Source organism: Frieseomelitta varia, unplaced genomic scaffold (assembly GCF_011392965.1).
Source record: "Frieseomelitta varia isolate USP_RPSP 00005682 unplaced genomic scaffold, Fvar_1.2 scaffold_514, whole genome shotgun sequence".
Taxonomy (NCBI): Eukaryota; Metazoa; Arthropoda; class Insecta; order Hymenoptera; family Apidae; genus Frieseomelitta; species Frieseomelitta varia.
Genome location: NW_025110273.1, coordinates 428,169 through 451,549, shown reverse-complemented (window position 1 = coordinate 451,549; position 23,381 = coordinate 428,169). Strand labels below are relative to the sequence as shown.

At 30.8% G+C, this 23,381-nt stretch overlaps 2 protein-coding genes across 10 annotated transcripts; both read right to left on the bottom strand.

Moving 5' to 3' along the window:
• Nucleotides 1-715: 715 nt before the first annotated feature.
• LOC122533265 (bromodomain-containing protein 2-like) lies at nt 716-19,629 on the bottom strand. Of its 8 annotated transcripts, none has more exons than XM_043662820.1 (24): nt 19,194-19,629; nt 17,364-17,651; nt 16,958-17,006; nt 16,327-16,368; nt 15,061-15,309; nt 14,739-14,933; nt 14,042-14,647; nt 13,512-13,589; nt 13,136-13,231; nt 12,951-13,052; nt 12,696-12,841; nt 12,464-12,614; nt 11,770-12,337; nt 11,520-11,678; nt 11,059-11,178; nt 10,796-10,945; nt 5,064-5,152; nt 4,688-4,805; nt 3,976-4,347; nt 3,081-3,638; nt 2,542-2,684; nt 2,275-2,424; nt 1,845-2,150; nt 716-1,726 (listed from the first exon to the last, which is right to left on the bottom strand). In XM_043662820.1, the coding sequence occupies exons 2-24, from the start codon at nt 17,372-17,374 to the stop codon at nt 1,661-1,663; spliced, it is 4,524 nt and encodes a 1,507-aa protein (XP_043518755.1). In that variant the 5' UTR covers nt 17,375-17,651; nt 19,194-19,629; the 3' UTR covers nt 716-1,660. The 8 variants fall into 8 exon arrangements, with proteins under 8 accessions (XP_043518755.1, XP_043518757.1, XP_043518758.1 ...); XM_043662822.1 differs by having other exon boundaries at nt 2,542-2,666; XM_043662823.1 differs by having other exon boundaries at nt 17,493-17,651.
• Nucleotides 19,630-21,480: 1,851 nt separating this feature from the next.
• Nucleotides 21,481-23,129, bottom strand: LOC122533269 (ribosomal RNA small subunit methyltransferase NEP1). 2 transcript variants are annotated; one of them, XM_043662839.1, is made up of 5 exons: nt 23,053-23,129; nt 22,815-22,972; nt 22,281-22,524; nt 21,706-21,914; nt 21,481-21,623 (listed from the first exon to the last, which is right to left on the bottom strand). In XM_043662839.1, the coding sequence occupies exons 2-5, from the start codon at nt 22,956-22,958 to the stop codon at nt 21,510-21,512; spliced, it is 711 nt and encodes a 236-aa protein (XP_043518774.1). In that variant the 5' UTR covers nt 22,959-22,972; nt 23,053-23,129; the 3' UTR covers nt 21,481-21,509. The 2 variants fall into 2 exon arrangements, with proteins under 2 accessions (XP_043518774.1, XP_043518775.1); XM_043662840.1 differs by having other exon boundaries at nt 23,030-23,112.
• Between the last annotated feature and the right edge of the window lie 252 nt (nt 23,130-23,381).

Genomic DNA, 23,381 nt, shown 5'->3' with positions numbered 1-23,381 from the left:
AGAGAAAGACATTGCAGGTTTGAAGAGGCTCTTAAAAAAATAAATTCCATTTAATGAAATAATTTAATATTAATAATAATATTAATAATAATAATAATAGTTAATATTAATGATAATAATAATAATAATAATAATATACCTTACATAACAACTGCTGTTATTATGTAATGTCTATGTACCACTACAGTCATTATTATTATAATTTCTACAAATTCAAAAATACTTTAAAAACGAATTCCTTTGTAATAATTGTTGAATAATGGTACTCAAAAAATTCAAACTTTAATTAGTAATCGATTTTTAAATGAAATATTTTTGTACTTTTTTTTTGCCGATTAAATTTTTTTTTACTCAGGATTTACTCAGAATACGCATTAAGTGTACGTATTATGTATTATTGGCAGATTACGTACAACATACAAGGCCGACTTGTTTTTTTTTTCTTTTTTTTGTAAAATTTTAATCATTTACTTCATGCTAAATGCGATCCCTTATAATTGTATTTCAACAATTTGCTTGAAAGATCTAACATTTTCTTAATAAATTCTTTTGACAGCCCATTTCATCAAATAAACATAATTCTAGATAATGTTCCGTTTGATGAATCGATACCGCATTACACTTTCTATTTTTGCGATCCTAAAGTCGCAAAGACCAAAGATTAGGTACATACACGAAATCCGATCTAAAGGTTGGTAGGATCGAAACTACACCATTCTATAATCACTTTACCATTATTCATAATAATTGACAACTTTTTTTCTAACATGAATTTACAAATATTTCTTTTTCTTTTTTTTTCCAAACCAATCGATTGGCCCTCTTTGACTTTCAAGTCAATCGAAATCGACATAGATTGGGCTATCGTAACGATCGATACCGATTAAATTTATCGTGTGTATATTTTCATTAGGTATATTTTTCTATATTATTGACTTAATAAGCCTATCTATGTTGTTGATTACAAATAGTATATATTTATAATCCAGAAATAAATTTGCAATAAAATTATTAGTAATTGCTAATTATATGTATTATTGGCAGAAACATTGTCTATGTAATCCTACCAACGATTAATGACTGAATGTGGAAAAATATAAAACTTAACTAAATATACACACAACTTTAGTCTCCTCTATATTCTCTTTCATACTCATCCATTCGTTAGTCGCACGCAATACATTCTCTCCTTCTCTTTCTTTCTCTCATACACTTTCTTTCGTTCACTTATCATCACTTAATATTTTTTTGTTTTGTTTTCAAATTTACATAAAGTACAAACTTATGAAAACCGGAAAAATGTAACACAATAGTCAGTGTAGCATTTTCAAAGTATATGTAAGTATTTATCTAATTACATTAGGTCACACTCAGGTGTCCGTCGACTACACACAAGTTTTGCGTCATTTGTTAAATTGTCTCTTTATAGTCCGATTCACTTGGACAATGACGTTAGGGGTTTCCCGTTGGAATGTCCCAACTCGCACCACTATTGTATTTTTCTCTAGTATTTCACCAATCTCTTACTTGGTTTACTATTTCATTATTTATGGTTGATTGGTGCATGTACTAATACGCCTCTGTGTACTATAGTCCAGCGCCACATATTCATCCAAGTCCTGCCCAGTTTTAGTGAATTTACAATGAGCAGCAAATAACATTATAACGATTCCTCGAATGCGGCCATCAAATCACTTTGCATGTTCATGTCAATTTGTCCAGCCATCTGAAATAATAAATATATCGATTCTTGGCAAATTTGCCTACAATAATCGTAGACGGAGGGAAAAGATCGACATAAAACACCTGTGCAAAAAAAAAAAAAAAATTATAGTAAAACTTACCGCTTCACGTCGTCGTCGTTCTTGTTCTCGTAGTCTTTGACGTTCCCTTTCAGCTGCAGCTTTATCTTGACTGGATGAATGACTTGGACTACTACTATCTGTATCGACAATGGCTTTGACCTCTTCTGCCCTTGACGTAGCAGTCATCACATTTCCTTGTTGATCACCAACAGTTTTCCTAACTTTATCTAACGCATCCTCTTCTTCTCGTTCTCTTCTTCTTTCATTCTCTTGACGTAACCGCTCTCGTTCTGCTTGTTCTTTTTGTTGCCTACGCATTTCTTGTTGTTCCAACAAAGCTCTTTGCTGTAGAAAAACAGTAATAATTATTGTAAGCATATATCAAACATTCACATCAAATAATCATATATACATTCAAATAAAATTATTACATTATTTACAAAATAAATATTAGTAAGTTACTACTAACTCTATCTTGTTTTTCTTTTGCTTGCTTTTTAAATGCTTGAAATGAATCTTGTGCGGCACTTTTCATGCTACTTCCTGCTGCTGATTGCGGACTTGATGCTTGCGCTAAAGATGACCATGACGAAGCATTTTTCACATTTTGTTCAACAGTCTGTAGATTATAATTAAACACATAGAATGAATAAAAGAAAAATTGAAATTTGACAAATATTTCGTATATGATAGATTGGTTTAAAAATTCTTTTCAAAATGCTACAAGGTCCCCTACCTTATTTTTGAAAGCTGAGGCAAAATTTGACACAGGATTTTTCGAATCTGGAGGTGTCATTTTTTTCTCCGGCATGAGCTGAGAACTCGAGTGATTTCCCATTGGTGGCATTCCTGTACTCATTTCTGCAAAAAGAGCTCCGGCTAGAGCAACAACAATATTATATATTTGATTAGTAAGCAGTTAATATAGCAATCTAAAATGTGAACAGTGAAAAAACGTAGCGTAGATTAAATAATTTTTCAACAAAGCTGATACATTTGATTTACGATATTCAAAAATGTAGGATTTGCCATGCTGTGCAAGAAGAAAAATGGAAAAGCATTATTTGAAAAGTGAAAATATTTATAAATATTACAGCAATCGCATAGAAACTATGAAAAATAATTATAATGAATTGCAAATAATTAGAAATGAACAAAAAATAGTAGCGGAAACAATATCAAACATAATGAATGAAATTTAAAGATGAAAATTGAAATTTGTTACATAATGCTCTACGATGCATGCTTTAAATCCAAATTAATCATAATACATACCATCTATAGGTTTCTGAGGTATTTGTGGCTGAGAAATTGATACCGACTTTTCTTCTTTCTTAATTGGCATTTGAGATATTTGCATTGGCATAGAAGCAATGGGCATAGGATCAAAAATTGAACCCATTCCGCCCATGTTCATCCCCATATTGAGACCAGGTATACCATTATTATTCAACATATTAGGTGGAGAATTTTCACGCTTAATATTAGAAAATCCATTGGAATGCTGTTGTGACATTGTAGCACTATGGGAATTTTGTATATTCGTCAGTGGTGAAGTTGTGTTTATCATGTTCTCCAGTTGATTGTGCATTGACATATGCGTGGCCAATCCTTGTGGTAAATTCATATTAAGATTGGCCATTGTTATATTTCCCAAATTTAAATTAGACGTCATACTTGCAGGCATCATATTTACTGGTGTTTTCACATCAGGCAGTAAATTTAAATTGGTATTATTACTTGTTGTATGTGGTGTTTGAATCATTGGTATGTGCGATTTTTTTTTTAATGACATAGTTTGTTCCAACGATGTCTGCGTAGTAGGCACAGGAGCTGTATAAAAAAAAATGATTTTAGAAAAACGTATTCATACATGCGTTTTGCGTTAAAAAAAAAAATTAAATAAATAAATATAAAACAAAGCGTAACTTTCATTAATTACAACAGTGCCCACCTAGCTGCAGTTGATCTCAGTAGCTATCTGTGTAGATATTATTTTTGATATCGTGCTCATAAAGTTAAACGTACTAAATGCGAACAACAAAGAAAGAAATTTAGTATACTAATAGAAACAGTCCATATATTGATGAAGTATAGAATAACAACTAGTCGGTAAAATGACGTCGCAGTTAAGCGGGAACTGCTGCATATAGTACAATAAAACATGTACCTAGAGTATTATACGGTTGCAAAAGATCTGATTGCTGAGTTAAGGTTGCTCCGTCTGTAGGTACAGGTGTGTTTGCATTTGGGAAGGAACTGACGGATGTGGGTGGCTGTGGTGGCTGAGGCACAACCGGTGAGGCTACTATAGAATTCGTATTCGTAGGCGTAACACTTGGTGGTGGAGTTGGTACAGACACGGATGGAGTAGGTGGATTGGATGTAGTCGGTGGTGGTGGTGTAGGTTTTTTTACAGGAGCAGCCGTAGCCATAGCTGTAGATCGCGGTGGTTGCGCTGGCATAGATGTGTGACTTGCTACAGGCATTCCTTGACCAGCTGTAACAGCTGCTACTGCCACAGACTGTTGGCTATTGCCACCTATTAAAATTATTAAATATAAAGTTAATAGTAGATAATGATATATGTACGCAATGTAAATAGTAAAGTTAATAATTATACACAATGCAAAATTTACATATTTTCATGGCGCACATGCGACGTGCTTTTGATGATATGCGTTTCTATACGTCGCAATAATATAAAATAAAAAAATAAAAAAATAAATATATTATTTCATGAAATAACGTCTAGTAGTTCCTTCAAAATTGTCCAATCTGTAAATATAGTCACTTGAATATATACGTAAATATTTTTTTATTTTGAAAAAATAACATTGATTTTATTAATTTAAATAATTCAAATATTTTATATAACACACCTTGTTCTGAAGAAACATTGCTAGATTGCGTTACAGCTGGTTTTGTTATTGGTCCCGTAGAATTTGTTGGGGGTTGACTGTTCATTAAAAGACCTCCAGTATGATTCAATGTAGGTGCCTAAAGAGTGCACTGTTATTTAATATATCGTGCATAAAACATTTTATTATGTACGCCAGGAGATTTGCAGTTTTTAAATATAAATGGTAAACAATATCATTTATAAGAAGTACGTATATGAATAAGATGAATATACTATGCAAAATTGTGAATCAATTACAATATTCGTTATGTAAATGATAAAAAGAAACGCGAAACAAGTTAACGATTAATCAACAAACATTGCGACTTGTTGGTTCCTACAAGATATCATCTTACCGATGTGACCGTAGTTGTTGTTGGAGGTGGTCCTGTACTTGGTGTATTCTTCTTTGCTTTCTTTCTTGGAGGACGATTGGAAGAATTCCCTGCAATTCAATGTAACATGCATCTAATGGTGAATACGTGCAATCAACCATTTTCTCATTACAAGAGACAGATTGATGAAGACATAGTGAAATGCAGTGTGCAGAGGATACCAATTATGAATGCCTTGTTTTCAGAGTTCAAAAAGAGAGATGCCAAACAAATGTTACATACGTTAGAAACAAAATTAAAAGACCTCCAGCACATATTTTCTAATAGATTTTATTCATATGCTTATATTATAATTGTATCACTGTGTACAACAATGTTAATTTAAATATCTCAATTGTATGATTTTTTTGTGGACACTTTCTCCTTTTAATGATTTTTATATTAAAAAATTTTTAATGCGCAGAACAATTCATTTCTTTCTCATTCTACGTAAAGTTAGTTGTATTCAATTCATTTATGAATAATTGCGTGTATGTGTGTATATACATATGTATATACATAGATATATATGTATATATATATATATACACACACACGCTCACACAGATGCACCACACATATGTATATATGTACGTATATATACATATACATATATTTATATTTATATATATATATATATATATATGTGTATATATATGTATACACATCATAAATACATACATACATACATATCACGCGCGCGCACATATATATACATACACGCTCACGTGCAGCGAAATTGCCATACATATATAACATCATATATATGTATGAGAAAGCACGCAGTTTTCACGATGATGATGATGATAATAATAATAATAATAATAATAATATTAATAATAATAATAATATTAATAATAATAATAATAATAATAATAATAATAATAATAATAATAATAATAATAATAATAAAATAATATAATAATGATTGTTACAATAATAATGACAGTGACGAAAATGATGATTACAAAATGCTGACTACAAAAATCATCAAATTGCCTTGTGTTTTCTTTAATTCTGGTACAGTGTATTGTAATATAATATAATTAATGTAATGTAATAGAATTAATGCAAATAATAGTGCCGTAAATAGTACAATATGGATTCAACTTAAACATGAATGTTACAAGAGTGTCACACTCATACAAGCAGTTTCAAATGTAATTTCAAGTCGCAGTTAGCACAATATTGAGATCGGTGGCAAGATACTCCTGCTCGATGTTTGTATGTCGGTTTACAAGCAACAATTCTAATACTATATTTACTCTGATTCATGCTCGTAGACAAGTCACATTTTGTCTATGGAATGGTCGACAGTAAATTACAATTTATAGAATGTATAAATACAAGATAAAACAATTGCAAGGGGAAATAACAAAGAGTGAAAAAACATCGAGTAGAAGTTCCAGCATATCTTAATTTATATAATATAGTTAACTGGACCACCAAATGAGCCAACCCCGACCCTGCACGATTGTGAAGAATCAGTGTATTTTTATCTTTTTTTACTTCATTCATCTGCTACCTTTGTGTATGCATTTAAAAAAGTCTCCTGTCTGCCTTTTTCTCCTTTTAACTTACAACTATTATTAATGTTTTATGATATATTAGTTTTTACTATGTACAAAACGCGTATAATTGTGTTACTGTTGCTATTCAACACGTAATACGCACAAAACAGATGGAACGTACGTGTGATTGTTGAGAGCAAGAATAATTAGTGATTTTAAATTAAAGATATATCTCAAACTTCAATAAAATAACAAGTTCCTTAAATCTGCTTTTGCGTATAACGATCTCGAAGGAAGAATGACGTTCCAGTCTGGCTAAAGATGCGAAAAAATTTTGACGCGTGCTTTCATGTGGAATAATAAATGCTACAAAAATTTTGGAAGGCAATATCAGTATTATTATAAAATGCCCTATATCTCGTGTTACAAGCTAATGGTGATTGTATTGTAATAGATGCGTAGTTTCTATCTAATTCAGCACACGCCATTATTAATTTGATTTCACATAGTCTAACTAATTATTTGTAATTTTTCTAATTACTTTCAATATTTTGAGAAACGTAAATAGTAGAACACTATCTTGATCAACATTTTTGTATCTATTTTAATATTTATAATTTATAATTTTCTTAGAAATCAACAGTTTCTTCACCAATTGTAGTTTCTTTTCACAAAACTAATAATAATTAATAACTGATTTCTCTACTTTATTTTCTTTTTCTTTCTTTTTTTCTTTTTTTTTTTTTTCTTGCTGGAACAGTAAGTACGCTGCTGACTGTATGATTAATGATAACATTAAATTGTACTAAGTGCAAATTTGATCACTCTTTTTTTAAAATTAATGTTTATTTTATGCAATATTTTCAAGCATGAAGTGCTTTCGAAAGCACCTTCGAATCTTATATCAATTACGTCCATAACTTCTTATGTGTATACTTTACTATATATAAGAACTAAATTTACATGATATTTCAACAAAAAACGCTATCAGGGAGCAGACATTTATACATAAAATTATAAAAACAAAATATGACTAAAATTAACTTCATTTGAACTTGTATAAAAAGTTTTCTAAAAACGTTTTAATAGGACGGGTTAAAATTAATATTATTTGTGACTGTTTTACAGCAAGAATATTCTAAACCAGTTATATGTATTACACATATTCAAGAAATGTATTGTTTAGACAAAATCAAATTCATTTTTGACAAGAGTAAGTATTGTTTCATCAAGGTATGTAAAACCACACCAATCTATGTAATTAATAATTATTATCTGATATAATAACGATATTGATCTAATCAAACGAAAGTGTACTAAATTTTAATTCGAGTAACTTCAGAAATGAAAAACTGACAATGGCTATCGATGAAGAACTAGTGGTAAATAGAACAATGAAACGACGCAAAGCTTAGCGGAGTGCAAACAATGTGTTTGGAGGCTAGGATGCCTTGTTTGTACTGTAAAACCATTTCTTCAAACTGTTCTCATTCCTAATTCTACAATTGGTCTTCAGTTCCCTCTATTCATTAAAAACAGTATATCTACATTTTTCTATCTGTGTTATTAGTTTGTACACTCCCCTTGCCGTTTTCTGATATGTTAACATAAACCTTGTATGCTCAAAGTCATTAATCATAGAAAAAATAAATTATTGATTGTATCACATATCACTTTCTCCGCACACTTTACATTTGTTTTGTAACTAGTTTTTCACTTGAATCCATGTAGCTGAAGGAAGAATTAAGGTTTTAATTTCGTAATTTCATCTAAATTATATAGTGTATTATTATACCAAAGCATATTCATGAGGTGATAAATCTTAGAGTAATTGACTTTTAAAGGAAGCACTTCTTTGGCTTTGTCAAAATAAGAGTAATTAAAAAATGGAAATAGTTATATGAAATAACATTAAGTAAGTGCTTTTTAAGAAATATGTAAACTCTGAATTTCTTTGCGGAGACATTATTAACACGAGAGTGTATCTAATTAAAGTCACTACTTGACGCGAAAGCTGTGGATTATAGTAACCTTCCAGTGGCAAATCCAGCCACCAATACACATTGTCTGCATTTGTTTCCCGTGTGTATCATAATATTGTTGCCTAATTTGTTTTTCTTAAATAGTGATTATTAAGTTCACACAATCTAAACTGTAGAAACAAATATGGTGTTCAGAAACCTAAACACAGTTGTCACGTCACTCAGATAAGTGCATATTTACACTTAATGTAATAATGACGCTTCTCAAGTGTCATTGTACTATCTTCTGAGAAATGATACGACATGAATGAATCAATGCGAGGAAACAAACTTAATGATTTAAAAAACACAGTGATACAAGTAATGCTCTGCTTATCAATTAATGTAAATAAATATTAAATTTGCAAGAGTTAATATATTGCATGATGTTGCTTGGGTTACGTAGGGCAATATAATTGTCAGGAGAAGCTACAATGTATACTCCAAGGTACTAATATTTAACACTACAGTCCCTGCTATAAATTATTGTTCTCTCTATACATTTTACACAATTTTCTTACATTCTAACCGCACAACCTTACCGTTCCAAATATCTGATCAGTTTTAAAATACATGCATCCTTACATGTTTAAACATGAGACTGCAGTGAAAAATTCAGTCACCTTGAATAGCAAACTATACTTGACTTTCGAGCAACAGAATGTATTGTCAACACCGACAGGGCAAGAGAAAATATAAGTAATCATCCTTAATCAATAATATAATTTGTGAAACAAGCTGGCATGGCATATGGTATCCTCTAAACACAGTCTGCACTCCACTAGCTCACCTTTTTTTTTCTTACCATTGCATATTGTCTTGTAAATTAAATAAAAATTTTTTAACTGTGTCAAGTTTCAAATTTAATGTTTAAAGACACTCTTTTAGTGATATATTTGTTTCAAAAAACTATACAGAAATATAAATAAATCTATAGTCATGTCTTCACTGTTAATTTCACAATAACAGTAGGTATATTTAAACTTTTGCGATGAAACTTGACACGACATTCGTACTTGCATTAATATAACGCAGCACTTAAGCTACACGAATAACGCCGTCCTAATAAATACAATTAATAAGCAAGATTTAGCAGCTTAAGAAGATATTTGCGATGCATTTGTGCAGTCAAATCCCCATTTAAAAAATTTTTATCACCATTGCATATATTGCATCAATAACGTTGCACCAATGTATTCGATTGTTTGGTTGCCAATACAAAATTATTTAGGCACAGAGCTTAAGTCAATCTTTAAATTCTAAGTCATCACCAAATCATGAAGCATTAAATGCTATTTTCATTTTTTTGTAATAAGAGATATTAATCCCATTATTTACATTTCTTAAGTGTCCTTTTATCTTTTTTTTTTAAAATTAATGGTTAATACATTAAAAATTAATACTATATAATTATTAATACGGTACTTTTTACTTAACAACGTATTTTTATATAAAATACATGCAAATTTTTTTCAGATACAGTTACTTAAGAAAGATATTTTTAAAAAATCATTGATATAGAAAAAAAATAAAATAAAATGAAAATAACAATAACTTATAACGACTGAAACATAAAAGAAAACATGCATAAACAGTAGCATTCTCTCTATGCAATGAAAATAACATCAAAGAAAGAAAAAAAAAAAAAAAGAAATGATTGTATCTTTTATTAATATGTAGCAAATACTCACATGAAATGGTGAATAACTTTATTTGAAATAACTAGGAAAGATTCACGTCTATGATTTTTATGTATCATTTAAAATGATGAACTTTTTCTAAAGTTTTTTTATAAACTTTCGGACACTTCAAAAATTATAAATAAAATTTATAAAATTTTCTGTACAGAAACTATAGATATTCCATAAAATATTAAGAAAATGAAAATGTTTAATGTTGCGTGTTTATTGAAGATTCGCAGGTATATTGTCTTTATAATATTTCCGGGCATAGACGTGAATAGAAACCTGTGCTCTATGAAAAAGTTACTAAATAATGAATATTATGAAAAATTTTGACTAAAAATGTTTATTTTCTAAATGAACAGTCGCAAATAACCCCATAATTTTAAATCTCACAGAAAAATTAGTTGATATTTTCATGAAAACTATTTTTCAAGTAGTTTATTGTTCCCAAGTAAGGGTCTAATAATAGCAACAGTTACATGAGGTTGATATCTAACCTGCTTCACTGTCGCTTGAATCACTGGAACTCGAAGAAAGTGAACTACTGCTGGAATCACTATCACTGCTACTACTGCTTGATGCTGACAATCGCGAAGGCCCACTAGCTCCTCCAGTTCCAACTACGTCGACTGATTTACTACTGTCTTCTGTCAAACAAATATTAGAATAATTTTAGAAAATTGTAATTACCTTAAATTTCAATATCGATTTGTATTGACAAAAGTAGAAGTTATATAATATATATAATCAAAGTATTAACCTTTTTTAGGAGCTTTCTTAACATTGCCTAATTGCCCTGTAACATCCTGTAGTCTTTTCTCTAACTCCTGCTTTTTCTCTGCCATTTGTTCATCCTTAGATTTACCACTCACTTTTTTATCTGTGAAGAATACAAAAATATCGAATATGTTAAAAACATATATAAATATATATTATTTATTGAACAAAAATATAATACTAAAATAATAAATATATTTAAACAAATTATGATAATTACTTATAATAATTCTGAAATAGTAATTACAAAAAAATATAAATTAAATTTTGTAATAACATTTATGATCAATAATCATAAATATTACGATTATGTATTTATCTTATATATTTCTTTAGCTTATTTATTCAAATATAGAAATATTTTTTATTTCAAACTTATTGGAAAAGATAAAATAGATAGTGATCTAATTATAAAGCTATAATAGAACCAAAAATGAAGCTTACGTGGCTTCTTTCTAAGACACGAAGCAACATAGCTCTCTAATTCCCTCAATGTAGATGGTTTTAACGTTTCAAAATCAATTTCAATTTCATCTGGATTGGAGTCCCTCAATGAAGGTTCTCGAGATTGTATTATGTGCACAACACGTCCTAATTTATCTCCTACAATAGAAAGATAAACGATATAGTGACAAAAATTTTTTATGTCCAAAATAAATTTTTATATTTCATATCACTAACAATTATTACTTACCAGGTAATTTATTAATATCCAAACTAAGTTGTCTTTTTTCGTCATAAGACATTGGTTTAGCGTTATCTTCGTCTTCTGAGTCAAATGTAATTGGTGGTGGTTGACTACTGGCATTTTTCTTTTTAGTTCCAGCTGATCTACTATTTGCTTTTGGCCTTTTATTTGCAGTATTCGCTGTTGCAGCTTTCCCAGGTCCTCTTCCTTTTCCCTTTGGCTTAGCATTTGCCGCCGTTGGCAGATGATGACTCATACTTCCTGCTGCGTGAGTTTTGTTAGGTCCTACTGCTATTGCAGGATGATGAAGATCACCACCCATACCACCAGGCATTTTTAAATCACCTGCTCCCATTGCAACACTTGCTATACTAGCACCAACACTATCAGAGACACTTGGGATTCCACCACTTGGTTTCATTAGTTCTTTCATGGCACCAGTATGACTGGCAACTAGGCTACTACTTTTATTGCTCATTGGCCTTGACTTTGACTTATCTGGTTTCTTTTTTTTACTTTTTTTCTTACCACTTTCTTCCACTAATTTCCTCATTTGTTCTTGCATGGCTTTCAGCTATAAATCAAGTTCATTTTTGATACATTTATAAAAAGAATTGCATCAGTATCAAAAATAAAAAAATATATTATATATATATATATATATATATATATATATATATATATATATATTTATACATACCTCCTGCTGTAAAGCAACTAATTTTTGAGTACGTTCTTCATCAGAATCGTCACTCTCAGAAGAACTTTCAGATCCGGAACTAGTGGCACTACTACTGCTACCTTTCATGCCAATCATACTTCCCATAGGTTCATCCGGGATTTTCGCATATCTAATTCATCAAAAATCTTATTTTGTCAAGTAAGATAAAGAGAATAAATAAATTTTAGCATCGACATTCGTAAAAACGAACCTCATTTCGAATACATCTTGAAGTTTCCTAGCCATTGCAACAACGTCATGGTCAGGAGGATTATATTTATAACAATTAGTAAATATAAGTCGAACATCACTAGCAAACTCTTGTGCTGTTTTATATTCACGATTGTCCATTTTTGTCTGCAAAAGAATAATCGTATCAATCAAATAATAAATCGTATCAATCTAATAATAGCTTTTTAAAGCAATACAATGCAAAATCTAATCAAAATAAATTAAAGAACATTACCTTTACAGTACCAAGATCCATTGGTTTCTTGATAATATCGTGATAATCGTGAAGACCTAAGAGTTCTGCATCAACTGGTTTGTAAAAGGGCCATGCATATCCCTATACAAGATAAAAATATACATTATAAATTGAAAAATTGGCTTAATATGTATTTGTCAAATATATAATAGCCAATTAATTACCGAATGCTTTTTTGAGAATAATTCTTTCAAAATCTCATTACAAGATTTCAAAGCTTCTGAAAGTTTTTCTTTCGACTTTCCAGTAGTATGTTGAGGCTGAAAAAGATACAGTATAATATAGTAAATATACCTAAGTATAAAAAAATTAAGAAATTACATTTTTAAATATTGTAGACTGCAAGAAAAAATTATCAACTCATGAAAGTATTTTTAGTTTACACTGCGACCTAAATTGAAAAATAAACAAAATATATGAATAAAAAAAAAATGCAGACAAAATTTGTATATTATTTTGCTTTCTTTTATATACTTAACATGAAATGATAAGACAACACAAATGAAAGGAAGGAGCATGAAGGAGTAGTAATAAATGTACCTGTTGGGCCATTGCCCCGATGAGGGGCATGTTGGCCTGGTGGAATGGCACTAAGCCGTCTTCTGCTTGCCTCGTTGGCTGAAACAGCCATGTTATGAACTTTTTGTTAATGGATGATATATGATTATAACATACGAGGAGCAAAAATATAGTTGAATATACCTTAGCTTGTTTGATGATTATTAAAAATTTACATAGATGATGAACTTTTACCAAAGTAATAAACTTTTTTTTGTTAAAATTTTATCGCATATACAAAACGATAAAAAAAAGTTTAAATACACTTTTTTAGAGACTAAGATTTATGCTGTGTCAGCTTTTCTGATCAGATAATTTTTTCAGGTACGTGTGATTAAATGATGAATAGGTTGCATGTTCAACATGAAGATTGTACAAAAACACGGATTTTAACAATAATTAACATTTTAACGTATCGACGAAAACAAGCATTTTAACAATAATTAATAACATTTTAACATTTTAGAGAAATCTTAATTACACTTACTAAATAGACAAAATATAATTTTTACCTTCTTTATTTGTCTGCCAGACTCTCGCCTTGTGGGTATTTTGGCATTTTTAGGATCCATTTTATATAAAGGTTCAAAAGAATTCGCAGTAGGAGTTGTAGTATCAGCTTTTCTCTTCACTCCTTTTTTAAGCTTCGCTGGTTGGGATGGAGGCATGACCGTTGGTGCCGTGGGAACTTGTGGAGGAGGGGGCACAGCAGAAGCTGCTTGTGGATCCATTGCTGGTTGTGCATGGTAACCACTAGTTGGAGGGACCACTTGTTGAGGCAAAGAATTATGTGTAGCCATAGGAGTAACTCCCATGCTCGATGGAGGAGCAATAGTAGTTGTATTAGTGCTCCCAGGTACAGAAGCAGGTGCTTGAGTGCCAAGAGGAGGCATAGGAATTACACCTGTTGTTCCAGCCGATGTAGCTGAAGGTGTTAAACTATTTGGTACACTGGAAGTAACTGCAGCTGCACCAGAAGAAGGTCGTCCTCGACCTGTGCCTCCTGCACCTCCTGCTACACCACCTACTGGTGCTCCAACTCTACCAGCTTTTTTACCTTTAGGTCCCTTTGGAACAGGAGGTTCTAATTCCACCTCTTCCTTTGGCATTTGTGCAACCTAGTTTCGTTGAAATTTATTTTGAATTATATTATGAATTATCATTATAATATATATTTTTCTAATCACTATCAATATTTTAAAGAACTACCTTTGTGAGAAATAATTTTTCGAGAGCTTGTGCCATAACCACAACATCTTCTCCAGGTTTGTTGTAAACATAACAATTGGTAAACATCGTATTGAAATCTTGAATGCATTCTTTTCCACTCCAGTAATATGTATTTTCTAATCGTTTCTTGATTGTGCCCAGATCCATTGGTTGCTTTATAATTTTGTGGTAATCCTATTAAATTTATAATTATTTAATTGATTGATAATATTTTTATATTTCCTAATATTTCTATAATATTGTCAACATGTAGATAATAAAATGAATACACCAAAAAAATAAACATAACATATCTACATACTGGTAAATTTAGTTTTTTGGCATCTACAGGTTGCTGAAAAGGCCACGCAAATTGATGCTTCCATACTGGCTTGAGTACACCTTTTTGAAGAAATTGTAGTTGATTAGTAACACGCCCTGGGCGATTAGGTGGAGGCACAACAGGTGGTTGGACTACACCATTCACGGGTTCCACGATTGGTTCATCACGTGGTGGTGGCTCCTTCACAGGAGTTGCTGGCGTAGTTGATGTCTTACCAGGTGCACTCGTCTGCATTATCCAGTTTATACTTATATATTCGTTATCAGTGTAACTTTATTTCATTTGTTAGTTCTATAACTACTGTTGTTATATACTATTAAGTTTATGAATGAAAATAAAATTCTTCTGCAAAGCACAAACTGAGATCACTACCTCTCCTTTAAATGAAATTAATGTTTAATAATTAAAATCATAAATAATGTTATTATACTCATGCTTTGATATTCTATTGGTTTTATAAAATCTTTTTCTTTATAAATAAGACTACAGGTTATTGTTTTTTTTAGCAAAATAGTTCTTCAAAGTTCTATTGATAAATATTTTTAATAACAACAAAATTGAATGATTTAATTGATGTATTTCATAGAACTTTATTATAATACACAAATTTATAAATAATAATCATGCATCATAAAAATAGATAAACCCATTCGTGCAATGAGCGAATTAGGCTGCTAAATATTTAAATTCCATAACCACAGGCAAGCAATTTAGAATTTTTTTTAATAGAAGTCTAATTGAGTATTGAATAAAAATATATGTATGTTACAAAAATATTTCCAACTCAAACATAATGGCAACTCTAAGTCATTTCATACAATCATGCAATTGAAACATAATAAAGAAAAAGAACATAAAAGGAAACAAAGATAAAGCAAGATTAAATAAAGCAAAATAAAACAAAAATAAAGTTTTTTTACTATTAAAATACTCTATTTAGAGTATATAATTTGTATTTTGTACGAAATGACTTGCAAGCTTCAAAAACTTAAAAAAAAATAAAATTAAAATATATTGAGCAAACAGTATCTTGCTTCATAAATATTTCACAAGAAATATTTATTAGTTTATGTATAATTATAATCTTTTTATATTCTTCTTTTTATTTTAACATTTCTTTCTTTGTTTGTATATAAAAATATAGAAGCAAAATCATAAACTGCTCATAATACATATTTGGAGCTGCCATTTCATATTTTGATCATACATATCCTAGTTGAAACAACAGTCAACAAGGAATCTCACCTTGGGTATATTACACAGCCTTTCTCGCTCCTCCACATCTAACTGTAATTCATACATACCATTCAATCAAACAACGCTCAATTTCATTACATAAAAAAAAATATTATGCTCAGCATGATACCAGGAGTAAGGCATACGCAATATTTTAAATTTTATTTTATTTTGAAGAGTGTAAAATAGATAGCAGACATAATTTACAGCATTAGGAGGATGGTTACAAAACTAAATATCTAATTTAAAAAGCATAGTGAGCTTAAAATTTTAATATCAATTATATTTCTATTTAATAACTTTAAATTAAGAATTACACAAATTTTATATAAATACTAATCAAATCTATATAAGATATTTACGATATTAAAAAAATAAAAAAGAGAAAGAAATAAAATCAATATAATTGATACCGAGTATCACGAAAGAAAATCTTTCCTACTTTCTAAAATAAAGCAAGTAAAATTTAAAATAAAGGACACAACAAATCTCCGTATGCTGTTTAACACAATGTGTTGACTATATTAACGTCACAAAGGAAATATGTATAATTAAAGACGGCTTTTATATATAGCATTAGTAAATTAATAAGCAAGCTGCATTTTAAATTAATATCTCATAAAATTAATCTATAACTTACCGAATTATTTTGAGAGATAGTGTCCACCTGCTGCATCTTGGCTTCGTTTCTGCAACAGAAAAATACAAATGTGTAAATAAGTTTTAAAAACAAGGATTTAAAAAATGAATTAAAATATTCAATATTAAATTTTATATCGCATTGTGGGTTTATAATATCATGATCTTTAAAACTCATTTGCATATAACCTATTTTACTTATTCATTGTAACATAAAGTCACGAAATACCACAGTTTCCAATATTTTTCAATAACCACTTTTATTGCCTTCTCTCGAAATTACAGAATTCACTATACGAGAGATGTCAAACTCCAACTGATACAATCATACTTCGCATTTCACAAAATAATTAGATGTATTTTATAATATAAGGCTCATCAAGTCCACGGTAATGAGCTTCACCTACCTTTCCGACATATACTGTACATAAATGTTATGCAGCAGGTAACTGCCTTTCGTTGATGCTTGAGGCTATGAGGCTTCATCAACAATTGAGATGGCAAGGATATATTCTGAATTGAGCATGGTAGCTTACTAATTGCTTGCCAAGATGATTGCGCTGCAACCAGGGAGATTGGTGCCGTGGAGGCATAACACTACTCAAGCCTACCAAATGGTAGTACTTTGAATGTCAGCCCTGTACACTGCTGTGAGACTCCGTACCTCCAGCCAAGACTCGCGACATTAGCAACATCTGGATAACATAACAACAGGACCCCGTATTGTAACAACCCCAAATTGTTTTATCGCTTTAGAGCAAGTTAAACATTGATTTATTTTCAAGTTATCTGTGTATATGTACGTATATATACACATTGCTATGAATTATTTAACATATCATGCAAAACTGTATGTATGAGATACATGCTTGATTTGTAATCTCTCCTTCATTTTATTATGCATAAACTAACAATATCTATCAGTCGCTATAACAAAACACGTTCAAATTGCTCTTTTAAACCTTTCCTAACTATGAAGTTATTACAAACTTATTTTTGTAACTGAAAACTACAATTTATGAAACAGCAATAAGACAGAATGCATGTATCAAAGTGAACAATGCTTATTAATATCCAGATACTTATAAAAGTTCTTTGAGTACAAAAAAAGAATTATCTCCTTGCATTAATCATAAAGAACAGTAAAAACATGACTTAAAAAATGTGATTAAATTGTGCTGTAAATCTGCTCTTATGTATCTCATTATAAATATATATCATACATATAGATAGTATGATAATTTACAACCTTCTATCTATTATCATAATTCTTTGTAATAAATGTAAAGTGTAAATGAATTGACAAAAGAACAAAGTTTCATATAATGAAGTTACAAAAAAATATCAAGAAGATGTATGTAAATAACACATATAATGCAAAAATTTTAAGAAAGAGAGTGAATCGATCAGGAACATGGTGTCCAAAGTGTAATACTTCTGACACATGGTGATAATCTGCAAATGTATACAAGAGTCAACGTGCATACCCTATTGTTCAAAACCAGTGTAAGCCAAAATGGAAAGTTTGATAAAAGTAGCACAAATAACTGGTACACTGGTATAGAAAGTGAGCTGACTATTAAAATACAAAATTGACAATGCATAGGAAAAAAAACGATGTTGTGAACGACCATAAGATCTCGACCATGGGAAGCAAGAGCTTCTGCCGTGGCGAAGAGGAACATTGCCAGAACAATCCATGCCGCGAAGACGTTCTATTCGTACAGTATCAAGGGCAGAGATAAGAGAATTCGCGGGTCGAACAAAGTACTTGGTGGTTGAAAGTTGTTAAAAGTAAGAAAGGAGATAGGTAAGAACCGCGAGAGACGATGGCAGAAAAATAAACGCGGTAGATGCAGGAGTGGAAAGAGGAGGAGGACAAGTAGGAGAGGATGTCGAGGGGAAGGGTAGCAGACCCGCGCCCAGCCGATGCACCCAGCCGACGCACAACAAACACGAGCAAGCCGCCGTGTGAGAATCTAGCCGAGCGCTCGACTGGCGCAGAAATCGCAATGTTTCTCACACTGGAGAGTTGTGGCGCGCGCGAAATAGCCGAGGCGCCTTTTTGGTCACTCGATTTGGCGTAGGTTTCAACATGGCGGTATGGCCGCTCAAGAAAGAAAGCTCTCAAGGGCCCGCCGCTACAGCCGCCACTTACGCACCACCACGACACACACCACGCGCTATACTTATCATCAACGGAGCCAGAAACTTCAGAATTACTTGCAATCACTTACCTGATCAATAGAAGTCCACTTTTCACAGGAATTCTATCGAAAAACACTACCACTACGTCTTGGACACTCGCACTACGCTTTCTCGCTGCTTGCTAGTTTGGTTGATCGGTGTTATGGCCGTCGCCGAATGTGCCCCACCGTATCACTCACTCACTCTCACTCGTGCGAGCGCGAGCGCTCGGTTCGCATACACGACGAACGCGGACGCGGCCCGATCAACTAGTTCCACACTTACGAATGCAGACGTTGATCTCTCGTACTAATATCGTATCAGTGCCTCGTACTGGGCTCCACCGACATTTTCCTCGAGTCTCGTACAATCGGATGGGTTTCCGTGCCCATGACGATCTCGGATCTACAAACTAACGATCGCAGCACCAACAATGGCTACGCATTCTTCCGCGACGTACTGAATGGTCCTGTTCCGTTGTTCCTCGAACACGACCTGTCTATCCATTCCTCTTGCTGTTCTACCATTCCGAATTTTGTCGAATTAACTCGAACAACAGCGCGCCAATTTCAAAAAATCGTTAATAAACGTTTGAAAATTATATTCATTTTGAGTTCTACTTAAGAAATCCTAGTGTTTAACGGCTACATTAACAATTAATTTGTTGCAATTGCGTACTTTGATAATTTATCATCATCGAAATTCGCCTGTATCGTCGTAAATCAATTTCAAAATAACCGAGTACCAATTTCAATTCAAAATAAATTCCATTTTCGCTACTTCATTACAATATTTTATAGTAAGGAGATAGACTAGGATTATACAGGGTACAGGTACGTAATAATTAAACAATTTTAAATTTAGACTGAATTTTATTATATATTTATTAAAATATAATAAATATATTTATTATATATCCAAAAATTAATGGTTAATTTCCATCGTTCCATGTTCACCCATAATGCATTTTTATGTAAGTTGAAATAACAATTTATAAATTTATAAACATTAATAAGTAAGAGCAACAGAAAACAAAATAAATTTTAATACTATCTGCAACTGGTAATTTTCTTATTTGAAATATAATATTAAAATTTATTAATCACCGCGCAAGTCGTGGTTCAATTCCACGATTCTATAGTTATTGCAATGCATTTTGGGATACGTGCAAAATCTATAACTATATTTCACTTTTAACACTTTTAAATAATTAAAATAAAATTAAGAATAATATAATAATTAAAAATTTCATTAACACGTAATGATTTTTACACGCAATTCAAATGATATTTTGTCATGACGTGTCACTACACAAAGTTCCGTTACACATCGAGGCATGTGAGACAATTGTCTCTTGATTTGTCATATATTTTAAACGAAATACAAATTTAACTTATAGGAAACAGAATCTTTGATGTAGAGCTAATAACGCACTTGAATAAATAATCTATTAAACTTCTATAATATTATCAATGTCAAAGTAAATAACATATCGATAGTCTAGAAATTCGTGATATTGACTACGGTAGTCAATTGGACAATTATGAAATTTATCACATATCACAAATTACATCGTTAAAGAGACACTGAATAAAAAAGAATTTCACAATAATTTGGATTGGTATTTATAAAAATTTTCTATTATGTATGTACATTGACACAACCATGGCACTAAATCACAAAATGGCGTCTCTTGGACGAATACTATCACTAGCAATTTACATTATTAAAACTTGTCACTTTGAACAAAGATATTGAATCACAGAAACGACAGACCTTAAGATTTAAGAAATAACATACCACGGTCTTAAAAATGTAAATTATATGAAGATAAAGAAGTGTTCTAAATACTTAAGATTAACGACCATTTTAGCTTTTATGACGTAATGAAATACGAAAGTCAAAAAAGAAACTAAATATTTACGACTCGATGTTAGTGCACACTTCCGGTGTTTCGACCGTCATTAACTAACGTTCTAATCGGCGATTGGTGTGCTTTTGCAGAGTCTTTGAAATGAACCAATCGTTTGAAAACCAATATTGATGAGTCATTTTGTTTAGGATTTTCCATCGAGCATTATGCAATGCTATACGACATATGCCTTTCTACATTTAGTAAATAAATGTTTCAATAGAAACGCGTTTGATGTTGTAAGATATAGAAAAATTGAATACATATAATACAATTTGTATGAAAGTACATCTTTATTTACATTTACATGCAATTCTCTTTTCGTTTGGTTTTCGTTTCATTTAGTATTTTGTAATTATACAAAAATTACTCATATGCAAACAATACAAAAATAACGAATTTCAGGATTAAATAAAACTAACATATATATACATTAATGTGTATTAACTTGAAATTACACTATTCCCCAAATTTCTTCGAATGCAGAGCATAATTTGGTACATGTTAAAGCACCAGATAATGGATAATTGCTTATAGATATTACATCTTCTACATAATCTGGCTTTACCTATAATTTCAGTTATTAATAAGAGTAATATAACCAAATAAGATAATGTAGAACAATGTAATCTATTTAACAAAAAACTTACTTGTCCATGTGCCATTGCACCTACTGTGATGGCTATTGGTTCACCAGGAGGAACTAATTCTCGTGGATTTTGTACTTTATTTGCACTAAATGACATTGCAATTTTATGACATCCAATTGGCAGATGATCAGTAACTGGATTTTTAATTACTTTCAATAGTTTCATTGAACCATTACTGGCACGAACACTAAATTTATGTAATAATTGTACTGCAAAATGCAAAACAAGTTAATAGAAAATATATTTGCAAGTAAAGTGCAATGAATATATTATTCATGTTTTCTTTTAATGTCGTTTTATGATTAAAGATCATATTAATATAATATGTTAACAGTGGAAAAAATCTGTTAAATTTAAAGATGTAAGTTTTTTTTAAAAAGTCTATATATTAATACGGTTTTTTAAACCTAAAATTACAACTATATAGAAGAGTAAAGTTTTAATTAAATTGATAGATAACTTTGATTTGACATGGTGATGATTAATAATAAATTGTTCCCCAGATGATGTGATTTGTTATGTTCTTTTTCATCTAGGCATTCTAGCTTTTTGAGATATTAATTATTTATGATTACCCATAAGACCAGCAAAACGTTTAAATGTTCTTGGTATCCTGGTTTGTGGATTTACTTCTATCAATACATTCTTTTCTGTATGGATGTAAACTTGTAAAAGTCCAGCTCGATTTAGGGGACTATCCATCAACATCAATAAACATTGATGAGCAATATCTGGTCTACAGGTACCAGGATCACGATTATTCTTTTTCAATATGTTAAAGTGATCATCACAATTCAATAACTCAAAACTGTTTCCAACCTAAAAAAATTTCAACACAATTTATCATTATGAAGATATATAGTACAATCATTACACTGTTTATAATATTAAATCGATTTATTAATGATTTTTATGTGTATATGTATAGATACATATAAGATTATATACGCGCACGTGTACGTATCATATACAGAACAATTGCATATATATATATATATATATATACACACATAAAATATCTATTCTAATTACTATTTAATAATAAAATCTATTATTAATTAATAAATAAAATAATCGGTACACGATCATGGAGACAAATATAATCTTACCTTAACTGATTCTAACTGAGCTTTCTCCAAAATAATAATTAAACGCTTGTCTTGGTTTTTAATATGAGCAACGTGAAGATGTTTAGGCGCTGGATCATATTCAAAGTCGTCCTTTCCATTCCGATTTTTGCGTTTTTGACTCATCTTTATTATATTTACTGAAAGTACAAATTTTAACACAATGAAAATATGTTTAACATTCAGTGTATGTGAACAACAACTAGAATTATCATTTTACCAAGAATAACAGAGATGCTGCCATATTGCAACAAGAGAAACTATACATCGTTTTAACCGTTTACAACTGATGGCAGCACACATCCTGTATGGATGGTACTGCCCTCTAAGCATTTCTAATTTCAATTTGAATTGGAAGAGTTAAATTAGAAAAAATTCGATAGATAGCAGCACTCATCTCGTTCATAGATAAAGAGCGCAGTAGCATATGACAAAGATAGTTACACGCTATGTACGTCCATCGATAGACATATCTTTAATAAATTCAATTTTTATTGGCAAGAGAACTAATCAAGAGATTCAATTAATCTGTGAATCTTCATTATTACA

Excerpts from the sequence above, each read along its gene's own strand:
- LOC122533265 (XM_043662820.1), bottom strand. Across the intron at positions 4,806-5,063 it reads CAACAACTACGGTCACATCG|GCACCTACATTGAATCATAC; the intron begins GTAAGATGATAT and ends TGCACTCTTTAG. Across the intron at positions 1,727-1,844 it reads AACGACGACGACGTGAAGCG|ATGGCTGGACAAATTGACAT; the intron begins GTAAGTTTTACT and ends TTATTATTTCAG.
- LOC122533269 (XM_043662839.1), bottom strand. The coding sequence starts at position 22,958 with ATGAGTCAAAAACGCAAAAATCGGAATGGAAAGGACGACTTTGAATAT. Across the intron at positions 22,525-22,814 it reads CTCAGTTAGAATCAGTTAAG|GTTGGAAACAGTTTTGAGTT; the intron begins GTAAGATTATAT and ends AAATTTTTTTAG. Across the intron at positions 21,915-22,280 it reads ACGTTTTGCTGGTCTTATGG|TACAATTATTACATAAATTT; the intron begins GTAATCATAAAT and ends TGCATTTTGCAG.